At 44.0% G+C, this 12,291-nt stretch overlaps 1 protein-coding gene across 1 annotated transcript; it reads left to right on the plus strand.

The window, feature by feature from the left end:
* Positions 1–7,343: 7,343 nt before the first annotated feature.
* On the plus strand, positions 7,344–11,097 carry CRYBA2 (crystallin beta A2). The gene is made up of 5 exons (XM_069732746.1): positions 7,344–7,407; positions 9,962–10,128; positions 10,347–10,488; positions 10,580–10,722; positions 10,855–11,097. Exons 2-5 carry the CDS (start codon positions 9,971–9,973, stop codon positions 11,000–11,002), a joined length of 591 nt encoding a protein of 196 aa, XP_069588847.1. The 5' UTR covers positions 7,344–7,407; positions 9,962–9,970; the 3' UTR covers positions 11,003–11,097.
* Positions 11,098–12,291: the final 1,194 nt, after the last annotated feature.

The following is a 12,291-nucleotide window of genomic DNA, read 5'->3' on the forward strand; positions in this document are numbered from 1 at the left end:
GTTGTGCCCTGGGCCAATAGCGGGTGGTGTCAGATCCGGGATCCACTGTGTAAAGGAACGTGTTTGCACAAGGGGAGAGGTTGTAGGTTCCACCCTGGCGTAGGGAATTAACCGTTTCTTCTTTCTCGCTCAGGTGGTGGAGCAGTAGTAGTAATTTATTAGTTCCTGTATATCATCATTCATTAAAAATTCACATTCCGTAAAATCAATTATTATATTAAAAAAATTAAAATTCCTTCACGCTGAAAGATGCCGGATTATCAAATATTCTGGATTACCGAACAGTCATGAAGTCAGATATAAACCTTACAAGTAAAAGTAGAAAAGCACCAGCGGTAAAGCCCAAAGTTGGTTTCTTTAGTGGTACTTGTTTATTATGTTCCAGATCTCTGCTTGCTGTCAATGAATTGGAACATTCTTGTTTCTGCTCTGCCCCAGTGTGAACAGGACAGTAATGCTGGATGTTCAGTAGATGAGGGGATTTCTATTCTCTGCCAGCCAGCAGAGATATTAGAACTTTTCATTACACAATGGCAATCAACCACAGAAAGATATAGTGAGTTTATTGGCCTTAAAGGGGTAACAATTTCTCATCTGTCCACTGGATAGTTGGTAATTGTGGGACCACCGCCAATGAGGACCACCAATGATATGTAGAATGGGGTCCTGTTTCACCTGCTTGATGAGAAGACATCTGAGACTTTGAGTGGAGTGGATGTGCCTGACTCCATTTAAAGTGTGGATATGAGACCCCCAATTCTAATAATAGAAGGGAGTCCGACCATCTCCATCATTTCCATAGTTTTTGACAGTAGTGGCATGACCCCCCGGGGACTTATGACCCCCTATACTGATCGTGCTCTATGTGGGCTCCCCCCCCTAATATCTGTGCTCTTATCACCTATCCTATGCATGCATGATGAGTTATTGTGGCACCCCAGGGTCCTGGTCGTCGCAGTGGTATTGCTTTCCTCTCAGGGGAGAGTGATGCTACGTTTGGAGGCAAAGAAAGATAACTGCATCCAGGTATCACAAACATGCAACACATTTCACACTCCAGGCCACCAGGGGGAGCTTTTGCTGCTATTTATTAGGTCACTCTTCACATAGGTAAAACTGGTCGCCTGTAAGGAAAGTTAGTCAGTTGCTGGCTGAGCTCAGCTCAGTTAGTTGGTCCCTGACAGGGGTGGGATCCTGTCAGTGAACGAAGGAGAAAGGACACGGAGCTATGCATGCCCTCAGAGCTGCAGCTCCCAGAAAGAGACATTCAGAAGGCAGAGCTGTATTGCAGTGAGCGTGAAGGAAGTCGTAGCAAAGGAGAGGATACCAGAAGGAAACCAGCCCAGCTCAGGCTGCCTCCTTCTTAGGTGCAGAAGCCCGGTAGCCGGAAAACCGAGGGAGTCAGGACCATTATGCTTTACTTCAGAGACAGGCAGTACAGCTAATTGCAAGTTACCTATCTGCACCTACACCCAGGAGGCACGGTGGCACCTCTCAGAGGCCGGGGCATGATAGAGTCCCTACAAACAGCCTCAAGCCACCAGTCATACGGGTTTTGTCCTATCCGACTACGGGGGACAGAGAGCGAGACACCACATCTTATGTGAAGCCATAAGCAGTAAGGGACTACACCACCACAGCGCAAGGGAAGGCTACTGATTTCCACATGGATAAGGGGACTCTGGATGTGCCTCCAAACCGGCCGGACTCTGCCTTCCTGTGATCTGGTGCCCTGGACTGTGGACGCTGAAGTCTTCAGTAAAGGTAAAGAGACTGCAACCTTGTGTCCTCGTTCTTCACTGCGCCTCACACCATCACCATCTACACACTGGGAAGCCCTGGGGACACACTTCACCTGTGGGAAGGTATACCATCTAGCTGCCATAACATCACCCCAGCGAACCCCTAAGCAGCGTCGGTCGCCCTGACAGAATACCACAGGTGGCGTCATGAACACAAACTTTATCCCTTTAAAGACCTTTCCCTTTCACACGGATGTCCCAGGGCCACGGACCAGGTCAGCCACCGTGTCATCCCCCTGTGAACTGCAGGACCCGGTACCGAGTACCCCACGGCCCCATGGGGGCGATTCAACGTTGGCGTCACAAACAGGATCTACTAAACCCCGTGAATCGGGTCATGTGCGCCTAGAGACTGTGCCAGAACTGTGCCTGAACCGTGTTTTATTGTGAGACTGTGTATTGCAAAAAGACTGCCAAAACCGCCGCCATTACAGCGCCACGAGGAGCCGTGGAGAAGAAGGGCGTGCCATCGTGGGCGGGACCAGAGAAGCCCGAAAAATAATGGCCGCCCACTCCAAGTACTACTGTACCATGCGGATATGTCCATCAGCAGCCGAGATCCACCTCCTGATCCTAAATGGCGGAAGAAAAAGAAAGAAGAAGCTCCGCCCCCGAAGGAGAGAACGGGAAAGGGATGAGGACCCAGCAAGAAGGAACATGGAGGACAAGATGGCGAGCGGAGGTCACCCGGAGAAGGGGGAGAAAGCCCGCGACGCTTCGCACCAATTGGAGGAACGGAAGATCCCGTCGTCACTCTTGAACCCGGAGGTTCTAGGAGCGGAGGTGGAAGAGCTGTGTCGTCAGCTCCAGAGCTCGTGGTATCGCGCGGCCGCCAGCATCCAGGAGCAACCAACCAGCGGAGCCTCAGCCTGCAGTGGAGGAGACCGTCACCGGAGACGCCGCGGCGGCAGGTAAGCAAACCGAACCTGCCCCGACCACCGACCAGACCCTCCTAGTGCCCATCGACTCCCCGCCATCGCCACCAGCGGCTGCACGTAGCTCGCCAGCACCCTCACCTGGCAAGGTGACTGCTGCATCTAGTTCTCATAGCACACCCGTCATCCTGTGCTCCAGATGCGCACGGACTGTCGAGGAGCAAAGGACAGTAGGCACCCAGACGCCTATCCGGAGCCAAGTCGCACCGTGCGTGGTACCTGGTAGCCGCCCATATCCAAAGGGACTGCCACAGTAAAACAAAGGAAATGTGAAAAATGACTGTACATAGTTAAAAGTTAATCCCTTGCTGTAAGTTCTAAAAATGACTGCTACAATTTAAAAGTTCGTTAAAACCTGACCAGGTTTCCATTTAAAGGGGTCAATCGTTTAAAGGGATCCTCTGCTTGCAGAGTTTCGTTTTGCTTCAAGGACATTTGGATCATGAACAGTGAATGGTCCACAAACTTTCCATTGCACATAGTTGGCACCCACATGGTGCACCTTGGTTCTGCCCACTTGCCGGCGTGGGTAGGGCCGTACTTGCTTGTAAATAGTTTGCACCTTCTTAAGGGTGCTTCCTACTGGTTTTACAAAAGAAGCTTTTGAAGAGACTGCTTCGTGAAAGTTATTATTGCTGCTGTTCTAAAGTGTTAATCGACTTGAATATTAATGTGACTGCTACGTTGCACTACTTCATTCAAAAGACTTGAATATTGTTTAAACCCTTAAAGGGAATGTTTAATTGTTGCACTTTTCTAGAATGATGATGTCTGATAGTGTTTGAAAGAATTAAAAGAAGTTAAATAGAATTGTATTCTTCCATAGTGAGTTGATATGAAGAATAAGACTGAACTGAGACTCTGATAAATGATGCACTTTTATATAGTAAACCCGTGGGGGTTAGTCGGAAACTTTGTACTTAGGAGAAAATAAAAGTTTTTTACTAGAAAGATAGTATACCCTTAAGGGGGTACTTGTATTTAATAGCTAGTTGATATATTGTTTGATATTGTTATTTAAATGGGCCCATAATGTATATATGTTATGATATGCAACGTTCAAGAGTCCTCACCTCCCATAAAGGGAAGCATCAGTTATATTAATTTGTTTCATAGCATTTCAAAAATTTGTATGTCTTTTGCTAACCTGTAACTGGTGTTTTTCTTTTCCTAGTCCGGGAGTACTGGATTTAACAGGGAAGGGATTGCAGCGCCCCAGGGTCCTGGTCGTCGCAGTGGTATTGCTTTCCTCACGTTTGGAGGCAAAGAAAGATAACTGCATCCAGGTATCACAAACATGCAACACATTTCACACTCCAGGCCACCAGGTGGAGCTCTGCTCCTATTTATTAGGTCACTCCCCACATAGGTAAAACTGGTCGCCTGTAGGGAAAGTTAGTCAGTTGCTTAAAGTAGTGTCGGTCGCCCTGACCGAATACCACAGGTGGCGTCACAAACACAAACTTTATCCCTTTAAAGACCTTTCCCTTTTACATGGACGTCCCAGGGCCACGGACCAGGTCAGCCACCGTGACATCCCCCTGTGAACCGCAGGACCCGGTACCGAGTACCCCACGGTCCCATGGGGGCGATCCATTATCATTCCAGGAACATCCCTTTAAGGGTTAATATAGGGTTTTTAACAGTCATAACTTTTTTATTTTTTATATCCTAGCTGTTTTTCTAATATTGCCATTTTGTGGTCAGTAAACTGTGTTGTATAATTATAGTTTTTGATGGAGTAGAAAAAAACAGCAATCCTGCCTTTGTTTTTTGGATTTTGTTTTTACAGTTGTTCATTGTGCAGTACACTTTATGGGTCAATACTATTATGATAAAACCAAATTTATACACTTTCCTCTATATGGGTTTTTTACTGCTTTGCTCAATAGAAACACCTTTTAACAAAGAAAAAGTTTTTGTGTCGTCGCATTTCAGGATCTTTCATTTTTATTTTTTTATTTTTTTCCCTAGATACATCAGTTTGAGCGATGGATGAACAAAAAAAAAAAAGCAATTCTGTCATTGTTTCCTAGATGTGACTGTTTTCTCATTCTGGACAGGTCCTTGTCTGCTGGGATTCATGGCGGCTGCAGACAATCACAAGTTTATACCATATAATGAGACACCCGATCATTATACACATCGCATAACCCGCTGGAGTTTCCAGAAGCTTCTGCTGATTACGGAAGATTCTTTTATAACTTTTTAATATTTCAGGTAAATAAAGTAAAATGGTCGTTAACTGGTTAATGTCAACACTATGACTGCGCAAAGCAAATAATAAAAAAAAGTGTGACGCCTTCGGATAACAATAGTCAGCGCTTACTAAACCCAGGATCCGTGTGATGATCTTTTTTTTCTGTTTCGGTTTAATCTTTTGATCTGGAAACCATCAGCAAGTTGCCGGTCACCGATCTCAATGTGTCTAGTTATTATTCACTGTTGTAAATATCTGATTATATGAACAACACGAGAAAAAAAAAATACAGATCAGTCAACAGCAGCTTTTTAATGGTTTCTGGGGATATTTTAACATGCGGTAATATAAAATAAAATAGCAAATTAAGCAAAAATGTATCGAAATTGAGCCCAACATAAATTTGGCAAAACTGGACTAGGTCACAACTGAGGGGATGAAAGGGTTAATAATGCGATCGCACAATTTGCCGTAAAACTGTATTATGCGATATACTAAAAAATCCACGTAAAACAAACTGATCAGTCACCAGCAATGACGCGGCCCCCGGACACGGGCGTCTCCACCACTGTTTACACTGGGGGTTGGAGGAAGCGTCGTGTTCACACTGTGCTCCATATACAGCTATAATGGAGGGGCCCATTGTGATCTTCACTGGAGGGCCACACTCGTCCATCTCATATACATGTAAATCTGCAGAAATATAAGGGGCCAAAAATGAGCAGTGTTGGGCCCACGGTGGGGGGACATTATACCAGGATGGGGCCCAGGATAGGGGACATTATACCAGGATGGAGCCCAGGATAGGGGACATTATACTAGGATGGGGCCCAGGATAGGGGACATTATACTAGGATGGGGCCCAGGATAGGGGACATTATACCAGGATGGGGCCCAGGATAGGGGACATTATACCAGGATGGGGCCCAGTATAGGGGCATTATACTAGGATGGGGCCCAGGATAGGGGACATTATACCAGGATGGGGCCCAGGATAGTGGACATTATACCAGGATGGGGCCCAGGATAGGGGACATTATACCAGGATGGGGCTCAGGATAGGGGACATTATACCAGGATGGGGCTCAGGATAGGGGACATTATATTAAGATGGGGAATAGGATGGTGGACATTATGCCAGGTAGGGGCCCAGGATTGGGGACATTATTACTAGAAGGGGCTCAGGATGGCAGTCTATTACAGGATGGGGTATAAGATAAGGGACATTATAGAAGAAGAGGCCCAGGATGGGGGATATTACTACTAGAAGGGGCTCTCAGCATAGGGGCATTCTATCAGGAAGGGCTCCAGGATGGCAATCATTACACCAGGATGGGGTCATTATACCAGGAAAAGTCCCCTTTCACCCTCTCCAGGTCCAGTGCCGAGTTTCCACCTCTGCTCGTAGTATCTGTTATTGTCCGCAGAGCTGCTGTCACTTCAATAGAGCTGCAGCCAATCACTGTGCTCAGCGGTGCCGCCAGATCTGATGACACAGGACACTCAGAGCCTCTGAGGTCACTGATTGGCTGCAGCGCTGTCAGTGCTGCAGACAATAGCATACATCGGGAGCAGCGGCGGAGATTTAGCGCTGGAATTGGAGAGGGTGAGGAAGGTGCAATATTTGTTGCTGTTTTTTTTTTTAATAAACTGAATGTGGAATCCCTTAGGGTCTGTGCACACAGTAAGTATTTAGTGCACCAGTTCGGCATCTCTAGGCGGCACAAACGCACATTTTTGCAGCGTTTTTGACATATGTTTTTAGTGCACATGTTTCCCCACTTGTTCTGGTAAGAACTGACATCCACCAGACTAAATCTGCAAGTCAGAAATAAGCAAGGTGTGCACGAGGCCTTAATGTCGGCTGGAAGCTGCGCCAAGTGTCCGCCAGCAGGGCAGGAGGCGCGAGGAATCTTGATACAAGTTGGACAATTCTTGTATTTGGACCATTTGGGTCACAAACTGGTGCAGATTATTTATGACTCCAGTGAGAATTCCACCAGAATTTTGGAGCAAAGTATAGCAGAAAAGGCGCGCAGCAGCCATAGTGAGCGCCATATAATAATAGTAATAGTGCCCGTCTGACCCGCCCGGCCCGGCCGCACCCTCGCTAACCCCTCTGGGCTCCAGCGCTGAAGGTGCCAGAGCAGCAGGACTCAAAACCAACCAAATAAAGGGGCTTTTCATTGCATCAGTCGCTCGTCCATTGTGTCTGATCCGGACAAACAGAACGCAGCAGTTTCCATTCTCTGTCCTGATCCTCTGCTACAATGGCCCTCCAGCAAGCGGCCCTGCGCCCCTCACTATGCCGGAGCCCCCCTTACCCCATCCTCCTCTCCCCCCAGCCCTGCTGAGTGTGCAGCCCTGATCTGCGGAGTCAGCATTATCCACTATGTAGGTGGCTGTATATATAAAGGCAGGGAGGCCGCCCAGAGCCGAGCCCGCTGCAGCCAGTCCCCGGCCCACTCAGGTAAGGCCTGCGCCATGACACATAGCCCGAAAACTGGGCGACAAATGTCATTACTGAAAAATTAAGAAAATCAAAACAAGTGAAGCCAAAATCAAAGAGAATAATTTAAATTTTTATATTTTTTAAACTACATTTGTTTTTTTTTGTTTTTTATTATTTTAATTAGGTTTTATTCCTGCCATTATTTACATTCATTTCTGCATCGATCATATTCATTTTATTTCTTTGCATTGTATATTGTGCTCTGATTTATTTTAGACCTTCTGTATATTATTATATATTATTATTCCTATTGTATTTCATATTTTGGTTGTTTTTATTCCCTTTTTATACTCATACTTGAAGTTATGATCTGGATGTAGATATACACCAACTTTTTTATTGATACTTTTCACTTTGTAATTCTGTAAATAATTTTTTTTGTATTCTATTAATATTATTTTAGATCTTTATAGATAGAAGATCGTTCCTCATTTTATTTTATCTTTTATTTATTTTAGATTCTTTCATTTAGATTTTTAGAACTTGTACTTTGCTATATGACCTGGTTGTAGATGTTATCAATCTTTCTTTATCTCTGTTATTTGTTAATATTCCAGTCAAGTATTAATAATGGTCTTTATGTATTTCATATGAGGAGGTATAGATAGATAGATGGTAGATAGATAGATAATAGATGATAAATAGATAATAATAATAATCTTTATTTTTGTATAGCGCCAACATATTCCGCAGCGCTTTACAGTTTGCACACATTATCGTCGCTGGTGTACAGCCACCACTAGATAGTGCTCATTACATATAGAATTATACATGTAACTCTAGGAGGAGATCACTACATACAAATTTATACAATCACTAGTAGAAGGAGCTTACTACATATAGATTTATACAGTCACCTCTAAAGGGAGTTTAATACATACAGATTTATATAGCCACCACTAGGGGGAGCTCACTACATACAGATTTATACATCCACCACTAGAGGGAGCTCACTACATACAGATTTATACAGCCACCACTAGAGGGAGATCACTACATACAGATTTATACAGCCACCACTAGAGGGAGCTCACTACATACAGATTTATACAGCCACCACTAGAGGGAGCTCACTACGTACAGATTTATACAGCCACCGCTAGAGGGAGCGCACTACATATAGATTTATACAGTCACCACTAGAGGGAGCTCACTACGTACAGATTTATACATCCACCACTAGAGGGAGCTCACTACGTACAGATTTATATAGCCACCACTAGATGGAGATCACTACATACAGATTTATACAGCCACCACTAGAGGGAGATCACTACATACAGATTTATACAGTCACCACTAGAGGGAGATCACTACATACAGATTTATACAGTCACCACTAGAGGGAGCTCACTACATACAGATTTATACAGCCACCACTAGATGGAGATCACTACATACAGATTTATACAGCCACCACTAGAGGGAGATCACTACATACAGATTTATACAGTCACCACTAGAGGGAGCTCACTACATACAGATTTATACAGCCACCACTAGAGGGAGCTCACTACGTACAGATTTATATAGCCACCACTAGATGGAGATCACTACATACAGATTTATACAGCCACCACTAGAGGGAGATCACTACATACAGATTTATACAGTCACCACTAGAGGGAGCTCACTACATACAGATTTATACAGCCACCACTAGAGAGAGATCACTACATACAGATTTATACAGCCACCACTAGAGGGAGATCACTACATACAGATTTATACAGCCACCACTAGAGGGAGATCACTACATACAGATTTATACAGCCACCACTAGAGGGAGCTCACTACGTACAGATTTATACAGCCACCGCTAGAGGGAGCGCACTACATATAGATTTATACAGTCACCACTAGAGGGAGCTCACTACATGCAGATTTATACAGCCACCACTAGAGGGAGCTCACTACGTACAGATTTATACAGCCACCACTAGAGGGAGCTCACTACATACAGATTTATACAGTCACCACTAGGAGGAGCTCACTACATACAGATTTATACAGCCACCACTAGGGGGAGCTCACTACATACAGATTTATACAGCCACCACTAGAAGGAGCGCACTACATACAGATTTATACAGCCACCACTAGAGGGAGCGCACTATATATAGATTTATACAGCCACCACTAGGGAATATAGATTTATAAAGCCATTTTTTTTTTCTTTAAAATTGGTAGTATGTAAGTCACTGTTATGAAAGATGCAGATATATGAGGTGCAGAGGTAGCTGTGGCACCTACAGTAGATCCTGGTGCCTGAGAGCACCTAATGGCCCCTCTGCTGCAGAAATAGCCATTACATGAGACACTGTTACACATTCATTCTTTAAAAAAAAAAAAAAAAAACAGAAAGTTTTGCATCTGTTTTAATGTTTTGTGCACAGATTATGACTTTAGGAATTGCCACATCAGTAATTCCCATATTATAACTTAGTAAAATATGAAAAAATAAATAAACGTACACTACACGGCTCTGAACACTTGAACCCTCTTTTTATAGTGAATTATAATGACCAGCCAGCCAATGGAAACCTTGGGTCAGTGGAAAGTGACTGTTTGGGAGGAAGAAAACTTCCAGGGGAAGAGATGTGAATTCCTCATTGAATGTCCCAACATTATGGAGAGAGGATTCCGCAAGATCCGTTCCATCAAAGTTGAAAATGGCCCGTAGGTGTCACCATCACGTATTACCACCAGATGGCGCTGAGGACATATCTTTATTATGTATTTTGCACAAAGTATCATAAAGTTGCAAAAAGTTTCTTCAAAGCAGCGATGACGTCAACGAGCGGCCGCCGTTCATTGTATCAGTCCAACATCGTTATCTAAAGTATATTCTAGGGAATTTCTAGACATTGACCCCAATGTGTTCTTCTTCCACCCAGGTGGGTTGGGTTTGAATACCCTGAACTCCAGGGGCAGCAGTTCATCCTTGAGAAGGGCGATTACCCTCGATTTGAGGCATGGAGTGGAAACAGTGGCTACAGAACCGAACATCTTCTGTCCTTCCGACCTGTGAAATGCGCAGTAAGGAGACCACAGACGTAACGGAGCGATGAGGTCACCATCCTTATTTCTGTGGGTAATTGTATGGATCACTTTTTTTTTTTTACTACAGAATCACAGCGACAGTAAAGTGACTTTATACGAAGGTGAAAACTTCCAGGGCCGAAAGTTTGAGCTTTGCGATGACTACCCCTCGCTGCAGGCCATGGGCTGGTGCTCCAAAGAGGTGGCTTCAATCAAGGTCAGCTCCGGAGGGTGAGTATCGTCCTCTGTCTCCCCTTAAATGTTTATTTCCATCTCATAGAGTGATGGCCTCTGACCTCAGGGACCCCCGCCGCCGGCTGTGCCCATGTCACCCCTCTCACCCGGCATCTCTCCTCTCCACAGCTGGGTAGGGTACCAGTTCCCTGGATACAGAGGCTACCAGTATGTGCTGGAGAGGGACAGACACAACGGTGAATTCAGGAACTACAATGAATACAGCACTCAGGCGCACACTAACCAGATCCAGTCCATCCGCCGGATCCAGCATTAAGGACGACCCCATCCAGATCCCCATCCCGGCCATGGACTGACCACTGACCCGCTTCCACAGTCATGCTGATAGTAATAAACTTATCTTTAATGATACATTGTGGCTTCTGTACTTTGTATTCCAGTCCCGGACACATTAAATATGCCCCATACCCATATACACAGCACCTCATGTTACATCTAGTGATTCCATCACTTATAAGGAAAATCATCACAAAACGTAACACAATATGGCAAATAAATGTGTCTCTTACTATGCAAGAATAGAGGAATCTCCTTATGTGATCATTCTTCTAGGTCACCACAAGGGGGGGCAAGAGATCAACATCAGAGGCAGCAAAGAGTCCTATCCCAATCCAAGATAAAGGTCAATACAGAAATGATGGAAGAAATCCTGATTAGAGATGAGCGAATTTGCTCGGGTTCATTTTTATTCTGCAAATTGCAGAGGGAACCCCGCTTACTGGATCATCCTGGATCCAGTAACCAGATTCCCTCTGAGGCTTGCCGAATAAGAGAGAACTCGAGCAAATTTGCTCATCTCTAATCCTGATCACAAAAGACAACCAGAAATGGCCGGAGCATGCTGAAAAGTGGCCCAAAACTTCTCATGTACCAGTTCAGTATCAGTAAAGACTGGCAAATGAGAAGTTTATACGCACTATAGCAGTTCTATTGTACATCTGAGCAGTATTATAGTAGTTATATCCTTGTACATAGGAGCAGTATTATAGTAGTTATATTCTTGTACATAGGAGCAGTATTATAGTAGTTATATTCTTGTACACAGGGGCAGTATTATAGTAGTTATATCCTTGTACATAGGAGCAGTATTATAGTAGTTATATTCTTGTACATAGGAGCAGTATTATAGTAGTTATATTCTTGTATATAGGAGCAGTATTATAGTAGTTATATTCTTGTACATAGGAGTAGTATTATAGTAGTTATATTCTTGTACATAGGAGCAGTATTATAGTAGTTATATTCTTGTACATAGGAGCAGTATTATAGTAGTTATATTCTTGTACATTGGAGCAGTATTATAGTAGTTATATTCTTGTACATTGGAGCAGTATTATAGTAGTTATATTCTTGTATATAGGAGCAGTATTATAGTAGTTATATTCTTGTGCATAGGGGCAGTATTATAGTAGTTATATTCTTGTACATAGGAGCAGTATTATAGTAGTTATATTCTTGTACATAGGGGGCAGTATTATAGTAGTTATATTCTTGTACATAGGAGCAATATTATAGTAGTTATATTCTAGTACATAGGCGCAGTAT

Source organism: Ranitomeya imitator, chromosome 7 (assembly GCF_032444005.1).
Source record: "Ranitomeya imitator isolate aRanImi1 chromosome 7, aRanImi1.pri, whole genome shotgun sequence".
NCBI classification, from domain to species: domain Eukaryota; kingdom Metazoa; phylum Chordata; class Amphibia; order Anura; family Dendrobatidae; genus Ranitomeya; species Ranitomeya imitator.

Coding starts and splice junctions, on each gene's coding strand:
- CRYBA2 (XM_069732746.1), top strand. CDS start 9,971: ATGACCAGCCAGCCAATGGAAACCTTGGGTCAGTGGAAAGTGACTGTT. Junction 10,129..10,346: donor ATCAAAGTTGAAAATGGCCC/GTAGGTGTCACC, acceptor TCTTCCACCCAG/GTGGGTTGGGTTTGAATACC. Junction 10,489..10,579: donor TCCGACCTGTGAAATGCGCA/GTAAGGAGACCA, acceptor TTTTTACTACAG/AATCACAGCGACAGTAAAGT.